Source organism: Azolla caroliniana, unplaced genomic scaffold (assembly GCF_043228905.1).
Source record: "Azolla caroliniana isolate FFs.n. ecotype wild unplaced genomic scaffold, voAzoCaro1.0.p SCAF_8, whole genome shotgun sequence".
Taxonomy (NCBI): Eukaryota; Viridiplantae; Streptophyta; class Polypodiopsida; order Salviniales; family Salviniaceae; genus Azolla; species Azolla caroliniana.
Window position 1 is genome coordinate 4,075,004 of NW_028230443.1, and position 11,864 is coordinate 4,086,867.

An 11,864-nucleotide genomic window follows, 5' to 3' on the forward strand; every position below is an offset into this window, starting at 1 on the left:
CATGGGTCAATCTATGTTTGAGCCAATGTATAGCTACATGTAAAAGATGCACGAATTGATGGACATATATTTGCATTATAAAGCAAACAATCTTTTTTTACTAGGCCAATTGGCCAAAACACGAATCAAGTTTCTAAACATGTGTTTGGTTGTAATGATTAGGAATCGACTGTCCAAACCAAATTGGTTAAGCCTAAACTAGGTTGGGAGTTTCCAAACCTGAACCAAACCGGTTTAGCCAAGCCGATTATGCCTTGACCGGCTTGGTAACCGGTTTGGCTTGAGCCATCCCAAAACCAAGCTCAAACCGGTAAAGGAAGCTCAAGCCTAAACTGAACCGAACCACCAAACCATTTAAAAATGGTTGAATGGTTCAGTTTAGGCTTGAGCCGAGCCGTTACCCCGATTACTAGTAAGGATCGGTTGTGGCTCGATGTCCTAGTAAGGATCGAGAATGTTGGGTTGGATGGTGTCTCATGGTCTGATTTTTAGATGTGTGAATTAAGACAGATTCGTGTACTGTCAGAGAACAGAGTCAACTACTCCCCTGTTTCATATAATGCTTAGATTGTAAGTGTTATTTTGGCTCATCTTTTTTGAGTGGATCTAAGCAATGTGGGTGATTTAATACCAGGTGAGAGGAGAAAATCCATATCCTTGTTTTCTGTTATGGTAGTTTTGTTTGCTTGTTTCTTGTCAAATTTTTTTTCCCCCTGGTCATCTGAACCCTGTTTTTAGTTCATTCTTAAATCAAAAGACCACATGATTGTGTTGGGAAAACAGAATACAGTTATCTGAATCCTGTTTTAGTTCTTATTTAATACAAAAGATCACATGATTGTGTTCGGAAAACAGAGTACAGTGCAGGTTCAATTCAACCATGGCCCTAATTCTTCAGGTTTAGCCATGTTTTATAGCTCCAGTGATTCGAAAAACAAAAACAAAACGAAACCCCAATTTTTTTTTGTGTAATCAGAAGACTCAAAACCTATGAAGTTTTTTTTATCATTACTCACTTGAACAGATTTTCGCGAATTGTCGATCAAGGTTTTCAACTTTTGTGTTTTATGTATTATTTTTTATGAAATAAGGAGTCGATACCACTGCCTATTTAAGCAGGCTTTGCCTGCTCTACTAGGTGACTGGATAGGAAGACCAACAATTCCTGGGACTGTTTTTGCTAGAAATCAAGAGACATTGAGATAAGTTGTTGAAGGATAATAAGACAACCAGAAAACCTCATCAACAAAGAACCATCACAACTCTCTTTAGTTTCATTGTTCCTTCTCATGCTACAAGTCACTCAAAAGCTACTCAAAGTAGGGTTTCAATCATACTTTCAAAAGGGGTTACAATAGATTGTGCATTAACAATTTCTCATGCATTTAGGCCATGTGCATCTGAACCATAGCCATTCATCTTGGATTTGCCCATGTCGGAGATATTTTGAAGGAAGGAAATTCAGTCCATCTATGTTCAGAATGTTAAGTGTTTAGAAGTTATATTTATTTTGCTTTGATATTCTCAAAGACGAGACAATGTTTTACGATGTAATCTGTTGTTCAGTCTCACAGGCCATGTTGGGCCACTTAAAACATGTTTCAATATAGTGAACTCTTCTATACTATGCGTAGCGTTTTTTTCCATGCAACAAAAGTCTTATACATGTCCAAACACATTGCAGCGATTCATGTGGACATAACTCTTCTCCTCAAGTATTTGTGTTGTAAAGACAATTGGAAGTTCTCCCATCTTGAACAATCTGCATTGCGTCAGCAAAACAACTTCCACTATGAAAGTCCATACATTTAGCATCAGGAGTTTTGATTGGAAATTCATGCACTTATGTATTCCAATACAACTATAACAACCTAATTTCATTAATTATTCCAGTTGTTTGTTATCAGGAGTTGTTTTTTGCTATTTTTTCCATTGCGCTGGTTTTATCTTCGTTCCTTTTTAGCAGCTGAGTTCTTGATTAATGTCATCATAACTGCATCATGACATTTTGTAGCATTGAATGTCTCCAGTAGTATTTTCATTCACACCCTTGGGCATATTTGCAGGTCATAGATTATAGTACTTGTGAGAAACATGCGACCAAATTCAATTTTCTTGTATATGTACGACTTACCAGATAGTGCACCAACAACAATTACACAGGTTGCACAAGGGTTTTACATCAACATTCCTATACTATGGTGCTTTGGTGCACAAACTTCATGTCTGATTTCTTTTTCCCTCATCGCTACCTTTAGTTTCCTCTTTTCTCTGCTCTGCTCTCTCCACTATCTTCACTTTCTTCTCAGATTGATTATTGAGTTTTTTTCCCCAGGTATTGCTATCGCATCAATTTTGATTTGCATATTGGTTTTATTTCGTTCTCTCCTTTTGTATCACCTTCATGAGAGAAAGCAAAATGAGGGAAGAAAACCAAGGTATGAATGTACCGCTTTGACAATTTTAGATCATATTGCATCCTGCCAGTTTTTACACAATCTACGAGAGATGAAAGAGGAATCTAGAACTATACATTGTAACAAAATAATGGCTGTCTCTTCGCTATATTACATAGAATGATTTCTACAAATGCTTGGCTGGATACTGGAATGACATGTTGGAACCATAAACATGATCAGTTCTTGTTTGTTCACCAATCTTAAAGATTTAGAATCATGACTATTAAACCAACACATTAAAATACATTAATGAGTTATTCATATGTACATATAGACCACATTAAAATTAAACGTTCATCAAAGTCAGAATATAGTTTTAATACAAATATAAAGATATCAAAGCTGTGATATATGTTGTTAAAATTCATGACAATAACCCTAGAACGCCCTATGGTTAAAGCTGCAGGATTTTAATATGGTAAAAAAAAGATGCAGGCATAGTCTACTACCATTGCTATGCTGTAGGGGAGCATCATTGATGTCAAGAGAGGATGAAAAGAATGTATATAGATATAGACACACAATCATATGAAGTGGTCCAGACCATAGCCTGTCAAATCTATATACAGCCTATCAATAGCCTGTTAATGATTTCTAGGGCTTTGTTACTCAAATGTTCACCAGAAAATTTGGCTTTGAAGGGGGGGGGGGGGGGGGGGAGTGGGAGGAATGCTGGTTTCTCGTAGTGTTATAGGACATTGTTATTGTATTTGTTTCTATGAAAAAATTGTTAGGATGCTCATCATGGTATTAAGCTAAAAATCCACTGAATGGTCATGGAGATATCACTATTCTTGTCTTACTCAAGGTGTATTGTTTTGCATAGGCACACATATAAGCTATTATCCATGATGGCTGATCATGGCCACAAGCATGAAGAGGTTACAAAGAACACTAGGACTGTCACTGATGTGATCATCTTATCTGGACAAAGCAACATGTCAGGGAGAGGTGGTGTCCATACAAAGCATCACAAAGATGGGAGCATCTACAAGGAATGGGACCATGTCATCCCCCCAGCATGTCATGTTGCAGATGAAGATGCAGTTCTACGTTTAAATGCCAAGTTGGAATGGGTGAAGGTTTGTGAGCCTTTGCATCAGGATATCGATAGAGGTATAATTTGTACTAAATAAAAACATTGTTTGCGTTTAATTTTGTTCATGTCGGATGGATCAGCTTTGATGTGAAGTTTAATTTAATACAAGACAGGTAAAGTTTGTGGGATAGGACCAGGCCTAGTTTTTGCAGCTTCAGTGCTTGCAGCATCAGATAATTCCATGACGATGGGCTTGGTGCCATGTGCTGTTGGGGGGACACAAATTAAAGAGTGGGAAAAAGGAAGTAAGCTTTATGAGCAAATGATTGAGCGCGCAAAAGCTGCAATAAGAGAATCAGGTACTATTAAAGCATTGTTGTGGTATCAAGGAGAGAGTGACACCCTATCCTCTGCAAATGTGAAGGAGTTTCCACGAAGATTGGAGGCTCTCATTACCAACGTACGATCAGATCTTCAGATTGATGATCTTCCTGTCATCCAGGTACTTTTAACTTGTGTTTCTCTCTTTCAGATCTCTCACGAACTCCTTAAATTCTTATGGCACCATTTTTAGGCCATAATCCAGATTATATAATCAATATGAGAAACTCTGTATTCCACCTCTCTCTTCTTTTCTTTTCTGGAAAAGCAATGATATAGATACAAACTCACAAGATTGCCTGAACATCGGAAATAATGCATCAGTTCAAATGCCATACCAGGGGCTGGATATGCTGTATAACTATGCCAAACACTTATTTTGGTGACAAATGACAAATATCTAGAAGACTAAAGATGAAAATTGCCCTGCTAATATACCTTTCAAGAGACAGATATAATGCACAATACCGCGTTGGCCATCTTTGTTTCTCTCTATAACAGAAGTGGAGAAGAGGCGTAATCTGAACTGATATTATCAAATTGGAAGAACATGGATCAGCCCCACAACATCTCTTGGTGAGAAGATGGCCCACTATAAAGGCACACTTTTTACACACATGGGGGGATGGATTCATCATCGTGCCCTTTTATATGAACATATATGCATGCGTGTGCTGCAGTGTGACAAGGCAGCTGTGAATCTCTTTACATCAGTTAAATATTGAGGTAGGTAAAAAAAGGCATGCAAGCCTCTGGAAGAAAGAATTTGCCATTGTGTCATCAGGGAGGGGAATCTGAAGAACTCTTTGTTTGTCACTGTGCTGTTTTTTTATGAAATATTAGGGAAATACCAGTGCCTCTTTAACTAAGGCTTTGGCCCACTATACAATGTGATGGAAGGCTGATTTTGGCATTTAGTGGATATTAATATGTTGTTCTTTCTTCTCTCTCTCTCTCTCTCTCTCTCTCTTTCTCTCTCTATTGAGGTTGTAACCCTAGTAAGCCATATTTTTACTAAGACTTGCACCAGGGTTCAAAACTCACCACTTGCATTAATTAATATATGCCTCTATGAAATATTGGGGTTGAAGGCTTAACCTTCTAGTCTGACTGGTAACTTTACCATCTGAGCTTTTCTCTCTCATAATGGGTAATTGTATTAATTCCTATGTTATGCAAAAAGTCACAAAACAACTTCATGTCAAACAAAGAGATCAAAGATATGGCTAACATGCCAAGGAGCCAAATCATCCTTGGCAATATGACCTGCATAGGCAATGGTGGTGAACTGCCAGTGAAGAGTGAAGGAGACCTATAGGACAATGGGAATCAAAAGATGAATGCATTCTGAATAGGCCAATAATGCCAACCGCCCCAAACCACAAAGTGGAAGACAACCATCACATGTGTTGGCAAAGAGTCTACTAGTTTCAGTTTCCCAAGAACTAATGATTCCCTTGACAATAGAATGCGACACTCTGGGCTGTAGAGACCATATGTTTCGTGCCACTGGGCAAGATAAAAACCTGTGGTGACAAGTCTCCTCAGCTTTTGTAGACTCTCTTTCTCTCTCTCTCTCTCTCTCTCTCTTCCCATTTCTACTATCCTGTGAGAATGAATATTATATTCAGAACTAGATTCTGTTTTATTTGCCTATACAAGTAACATTTGAATGTTGTCTATGTGAAGCTGATCCAATGACATCACTACATAAAAACCTTCTCTTTTTATTGATTGATTTATGGTGGCCACTGATTAATCCATGCTTGTGTTGTGTCATGTGGGGTGATGCATTTGGGGTGCAGGTAGGAATTACGGCAGAAAAACACCCATTCCCCGAGTTTTTGGAGGAAGTACGCCGTGCACAAAGGGAAGTGGAAGCAAAGCTCAGTGGTGTGTACTATGTGGATGCCCATGGCCTTTCACTCTTGGAAGACAACCTTCATCTGAACATGAATTCACAAGTGCAACTAGGCAAAATGCTGGCCGACATATATATGCAGCGAATCGCTACTAGTTGTGAGCAATCTTAACCTTCTGTATTTCAAAACAATACACACTTCCGAATAAGGCCTATCCTTTTAATCGTGTGCCTGCCACACCCACTTTGCATTTGGAAATCCTAAACCCTAAACCCTAAACGCTAAACCGGAAACACAAGGTTGCAATTGCATTCAATTGTATCAATTAGTATTGTCATCTCAAGCTTATAAATAATTCTGAGTTTAGATGAAAAGGCAGGGGTACTGTGAATCGTGAGAATTACATTAGATCCAAAGCTATTTATCTCTACTCACCTATGTCAGAAGGTTTGGGTTTGTCCTACAGCTCAGTAGGGAATAATTGAGAAGTACATTAGATCCAATTTAACACATCTATGTGATTTTTCAATATTAGATCCAATTTCATTGTCTACACATATATGTGGTTTAATTAGTATGCTTAATCATTTTATTGGTCAATTGGAGAGAAATAATCAAAATCAATGCATGTGTAAAAGACATAATAAAATGCGAAAATTGATATGAACATAATTTGTTTTGTATGGAATTGTGACATGGGGATGCTTAAGCAACATATATAGTTGCTATTGTTAGCTAGGCTAATAACATTTAAAGAAACTTTTAAGCATATGAAATCTTAACATTGCATATAAAAAGACGGTAAGCCATAGCATAATATTGTAAACAAATTTGTTGCTAAAGTCTATGGAGATCAAAAGCATCAAGAAGCCATTAGAAAAAATAAATCAGGAACCGTAATTGATAATTTGTTGAGTTTTAGTATATAATCCTAAGGTAAAGAATAACAAAGACGAGTGTGAATGTTTTCTCGAATATTTACATAATTAATTCTATGGATGCATGCAAATTGACATAGTTGGCACACAAACATTTCATGTTTCTAAGCATGTTGTGGAAGTATCCGAAAAACTCTACATTTAGTTGTGCACAATGACACATTTAGTGATGCACACTTATTGATAACACTTATTTCTGTTGTAGTGTATGTGTGTTGGGAACTCTTATATTAATTGAGACACAAACACATATATTGTTTGTCTTGTACTTAAATGTGTGTACGTGTGCTTTTTAAGCTCATCTTAGGGCTTAATTAATCTCTTAATTAAGTTACATGAGGAAATGTGAGTAAGAGTTTGTGCGGTTAGGGTTGCTGAACGAGAGGCTCAAGAGTGATTGACAACCACTCTTGTCCAATTCGCTACCAATAAGTTTTACGATGATCCGAATCCTTTGGCTCATGACATTGATGTGGAGGTAGAACTATGTCGATCAATAGACGTGGTGTGCATCTTGAGATGACTCTAACCGTTATATTCCCTTTCTTCATGATTGTGGTTAAGGCACACATACATCTTGTTCGTGTTGACCTAGTCTTTCAGTGAAATGTTTCTACCTTATTTCTCTTGAACTCATTTGTTTGCGAAATGTTTCTACTAGCAAGCGAGCTAGTATTAATTCCTTGGACTCAAGTTTTTTGGCGAACTCATAGGCCAATGCGTAAGTTTTTGACCGATTCACAAATGTGTGGCCCATCTACACTTGAATCATTAGGAATTGGCAACAGTTCAGTTTTGGCTTAACCGGTTTGGCCTTGTCCAAAACCAAACCGGTTAAGCCTTAACCGGTTTGGGAGTTTCCAAACTTGAACCAAACCGGTTTAGCCAAGCCAATCAAGCCTTAACTGGTTTGGAAACGGGTTTGTCCCAAATCGGTTCGGTTCGGCTTGAGTCATCCCAAGCCGACCTCAAACCGGTTAAGGAAGCTCAAGCCTAAACCGAACCGAACCGAACCTCCAAACCGTTGCCGATTCCTACACCTGATCCATTGTCCGTGACCCATCTAGACCTGACCCATGATCTCTGCCCCCTAACTTCGTTTCCATAATTTCTCCAAATGCCCCTCATATTTTCACAATTCCCCGAATACCCCTCCTCAAGCTTTCCAAATCTCTGACTCAATACCCTCCCCTGTTTCTGAAGAAGAACCATGGGAAACCATGGCGTGCTCCGTCTTCAGCAGGAGCTGGAAGGCTATGGCGACATGCAGAAGCGGATCACAGGAAGAACCATATCCAGAAAGAATCGTGTAATGTTAAGTTAATGGAAAGAGTATCTTCCATAGCTGAAAATGGAAGGAAAACCGGCAGAAGAAGAAGAGGTGGAGAAGGAGGAGGAATCAGAGAGGACTACATTACCTTCCTCGGAATCGTTAGCAAATATAAATCTATTCTTGATGGCCAGATCGCACACCATCACATACTTAAATATGGCGTGGATTACACAGAGCAGTCTCCCTTCATCCACAACCTTCTTCTCCAAATGTATGCCCAATGTGGATGTTTAGATCATTCATCATCAGTTTTCGCACATATTCCATCACCAGATCAGTACTCGTGGAGCTTCATCATCAAGGCTTATGCTCAACATGGTAAGACACATCAAGTCTTTCAATTCTACCATCAAATGCAATGTGTAGGAATGATCCCAGATAGATTCATTCATGTTAGCATACTATCATCTTGTTTTAGGCCCAGCTCACTAGTGGATGGAAAAGGAATTCACACACATGTGATTTGTTCCTCAAGTACGATTGATTCTGTGCTCGGAACCTCACTTGTCAACATGTATGGAAAATGTGGGGACCTTAGAAATGCAGAGAGAGTATTTGGATGCATGCGCGAACGTGACCTTATTGCTTGGAATTCGATGATTGCTCTCTATGACCAATATGGAATGAGTGAGAAAGCTCTCAATCTCTTTGGACAAATGGTTCAGAATGAGGTGAATCCTGACGACTATACCTTCGTTAATCTAATCTCGATCTGTACCATGAATATTGATGTTTTGAGTAAAGAAGGTAGATTGATCCACAATCAAGTGGTGCAGAGTCAAGTGGAATCAAGTATGGATATGGGAAATGCCATTATCAATATGTATATCAAACATGGATTTATAGAAGAGGCAAAGAAGACATTTGATGATATGCATGCTCAAAATGTTGTCTCATGGACAACCATAATCTCTGGATATTTTCTCCATGGTTATACGGCCAAAGCTTTATGCTTACTGGATCGGATGACCTGGGAAGGATTCCTTCCTGATAGTGTTATGTTTGTCAGCATTCTTTCCAGCTTGGATGACTTAAATCAAGGAAAGCGCATACATGCATTGAACATGGATACAGAATTAAAGGAGTTCAGTGCAAAGGTTGGAAATGCACTTCTTAGTATGTACATTAATTGTAATAGTCTACATGATGCCAAACGGTTGTTTGATGGAATGCCGAGCAAGGAAGTTGTGACATGGACCACCATGATGGAAGGTTTTGCTCAACATGGTGAGGTAAACTGCACACTCAAGCTCTTAGATCAAATGAGAGTAGAAGGCATGGAACAAGACAAGGTTGTATTTGTTAGTGTCCTATCGTCATGTATGGGTCATTCGGCTTTAGCGGACGGAAAAAGAATGCATGTGTGTATAAATAGCTGTGGTTTTGAATCAGATGTGACTGTAGGAAATGCACTTATTAACATGTATAGGAGATGTGGACAACCGATCAAAGATGCTCTAATTCTGTTTCTAAGCATGAATAAATGGAATAGTGTCTCTTATATCAGTATCATTTCAGCTTGTGGAGAGCGCACTTGCCTCCAGGAAGGAAAATGGCTTCATTTCTGTATCATAGACAGTGAGCAAACATTAGATAATGTAGTGATAAATGCTCTTCTTACCATGTATGGGAAGTGTGGCTGTCTTACTGATGCTCGAGCATTATTTGCAACAACCACCTCCCAACGGAATGTAGCTCTCTGGAATGCTATGATAGGGACCTATGCTCAGAGTGGACAAGGTAAAGAGGCTCTCCAATTATTTAGGCAGATGCAAGAGGAAAAAATTAAGCCAAATGAATCCACATTTGTTAGTGTTCTATTTGCATGTAGCCATACCGGCCTTTTGGATGAAGGGTATAAACATTTAGTTTCCATGTATCATGATTATGGTATCAAGGTTGAGGTAGATCACTATAATTGCATGATAGACTTACTAGCGAGAGTTGGACGGCTAGATGAGGCCGAGAATATGATAAATACCATGCCATGTGAGTCAACCAATGTATCTTGGATGGCATTACTGAGTGCTTGTCGGGATCAAGGGGATTTAGAAAGAGGGGAAAGAGCGGCTGACCGAGTGTCATCCCTAGAGAAGATATAGGGACATATGTTTTTGTTCCAATGGTGTATATGGATGGATACCCTGAGTGAGGAGGAAAACATAGGGTTTGATACTTGGAGACAATATCTAAAGGATACGAAATACTCGATGAAGCGGAAGAAATAATTCGGGTAATGGAAAAAATCTCGTTAGATGACACAATTGGGGAACTAGTTTGATTGAATTCAACCTATCTAAACAACAAATGATTCAGTCAAATTGATACGAGGGGGAGGCTAATAGTTATTCTCTTTCTCGATTGTAAGTGGTGTTGGATCAAAGTACCGTTGAATTGAGCTTAAAAGACTTTTGAAGTATTGGGCATACCTTCACCTAAACATTGTGAGATAAGCATTGATTTGGTAGGTCATTGGAGATTCTTGTTGGGCACTTAATGTGGTGCATTTGGTCACAAGACCTCCCCACCAAATGTGAATGCAATCAAGGAGATGAAGGGGGGTATATAAATTGCAGATGGAGGTGAGGCGGTTCTTGGGAGTGTGTGTTTTCATATGTATTCGCATGACACTATATGTGTTGTTTTAGGAAGGAAAACAAGTTGAAGTGGGCCGAAGAGCGCATCAAATACTATGCCAAGGGTGTACATGAATCTTCATGATAGCGGATACGAACCTGATTATAATCAAGTGGGTTGTCAATCAAGACAACAAAGATGAGGATTAATGTGGCTAGTTAAAAAAATAAAGTTATTTATTAAAAGACAAGGGATCTACAGGTGGTCATGGAGATGGGCGAAGACAACAACTGTGAAGGGGGAACGCCCACCTTGTTGGTCCATGTTCGGTGCAAGGCCAAAAACTGGCATTGCTTCCGCATCTTATTCCAAGCTCCTCTAGTTGCTCCATTTCATGCCCAAATCCCCCACCATTCCTTGTCCTTATTGGGAGCTATCAACAACATTGAAGTCCTCTCCACCTAGTGTTGTGCACCTAGAATTGTGTGGTAGATGCTAAATAATGGTCAAACACGTAATTCCTATACTTTTGGAGAACATAGTTGTTCACATTAGCACTATCCAAGCAAAGTGTTACGTAAGGAAAGGTAAACGATGTCAGCACGTGGACAAGAGAAAAGGGATAAGGATATTCGGAAGAAGCAGAATGGAGATTTTATTATTATTATAAAGAGAGAATATTATAACTAGTAGTTTGCACACGAACAAGAGAAAAGATAGAGTTTCTGGTTGAAGCAAAATGGTGAGATATTTATTATAAAGAGAGAATGTTACAACTAGAGAATTAAGAGAATGATTGATAATGTAGGCTAGAAGGTTGGGGACTGGTGTTTAACCGGAATAACTTGAAAATAGTGAGGGGCTTCAATTTATAGGAGTAGGTAATGACACATGCAAGAGCAAGCAATGCCATGTGTCATCCCTTCATGAGTTTCCTTCAATGTTCTAGAAAGTTCCACAATGTTCCATAATGATCTAGAATGTTCTATAATGTTGTATGCATACATCTCTTAATAATGACATGAATTATTATTATATAATCTAAATGACCTAGTGGGTAAGGTGTTATAAGATGAGTGCCAGGGTCGAGGGTTCGAGCTTTGGCATGACCAGTAATCATGACACTATCCCTCTCTTAAAACGACGAGTGCCACGAGTCGGCAAGGACGAAAGGCTAGGTTTTTCCGGATATTTGCGATGGAAGGCATCCACAAGTGCTTAGAGCATTAGTAACGTTGTCGACAGGTTCCCAAGTACGATCATTGGGACTGTATC

The 11,864-nt window shown here is 38.9% G+C and overlaps 2 protein-coding genes across 6 annotated transcripts; both read left to right on the plus strand.

The window, feature by feature from the left end:
• Positions 1-522: 522 nt before the first annotated feature.
• Positions 523-6,420, plus strand: LOC147860842 (putative carbohydrate esterase At4g34215). 5 transcript variants are annotated; one of them, XM_087323605.1, is made up of 6 exons: positions 523-634; positions 2,067-2,224; positions 2,336-2,438; positions 3,286-3,575; positions 3,672-4,000; positions 5,685-6,420. In XM_087323605.1, exons 2-6 carry the CDS (start codon positions 2,095-2,097, stop codon positions 5,910-5,912), a joined length of 1,080 nt encoding a protein of 359 aa, XP_087179731.1. In that variant the 5' UTR covers positions 523-634; positions 2,067-2,094; the 3' UTR covers positions 5,913-6,420. The 5 variants fall into 5 exon arrangements, with proteins under 5 accessions (XP_087179731.1, XP_087179733.1, XP_087179734.1 ...); XM_087323607.1 differs by lacking the exon at positions 2,067-2,224; XM_087323606.1 differs by lacking the exon at positions 523-634 and having other exon boundaries at positions 2,067-2,163.
• A 1,677-nt stretch (positions 6,421-8,097) lies between these two features.
• Positions 8,098-11,115, plus strand: LOC147860843 (pentatricopeptide repeat-containing protein At3g53360, mitochondrial-like). The gene is made up of 2 exons (XM_087323859.1): positions 8,098-8,330; positions 8,431-11,115. Exons 1-2 carry the CDS (start codon positions 8,233-8,235, stop codon positions 10,112-10,114), a joined length of 1,782 nt encoding a protein of 593 aa, XP_087179985.1. The 5' UTR covers positions 8,098-8,232; the 3' UTR covers positions 10,115-11,115.
• Positions 11,116-11,864: the final 749 nt, after the last annotated feature.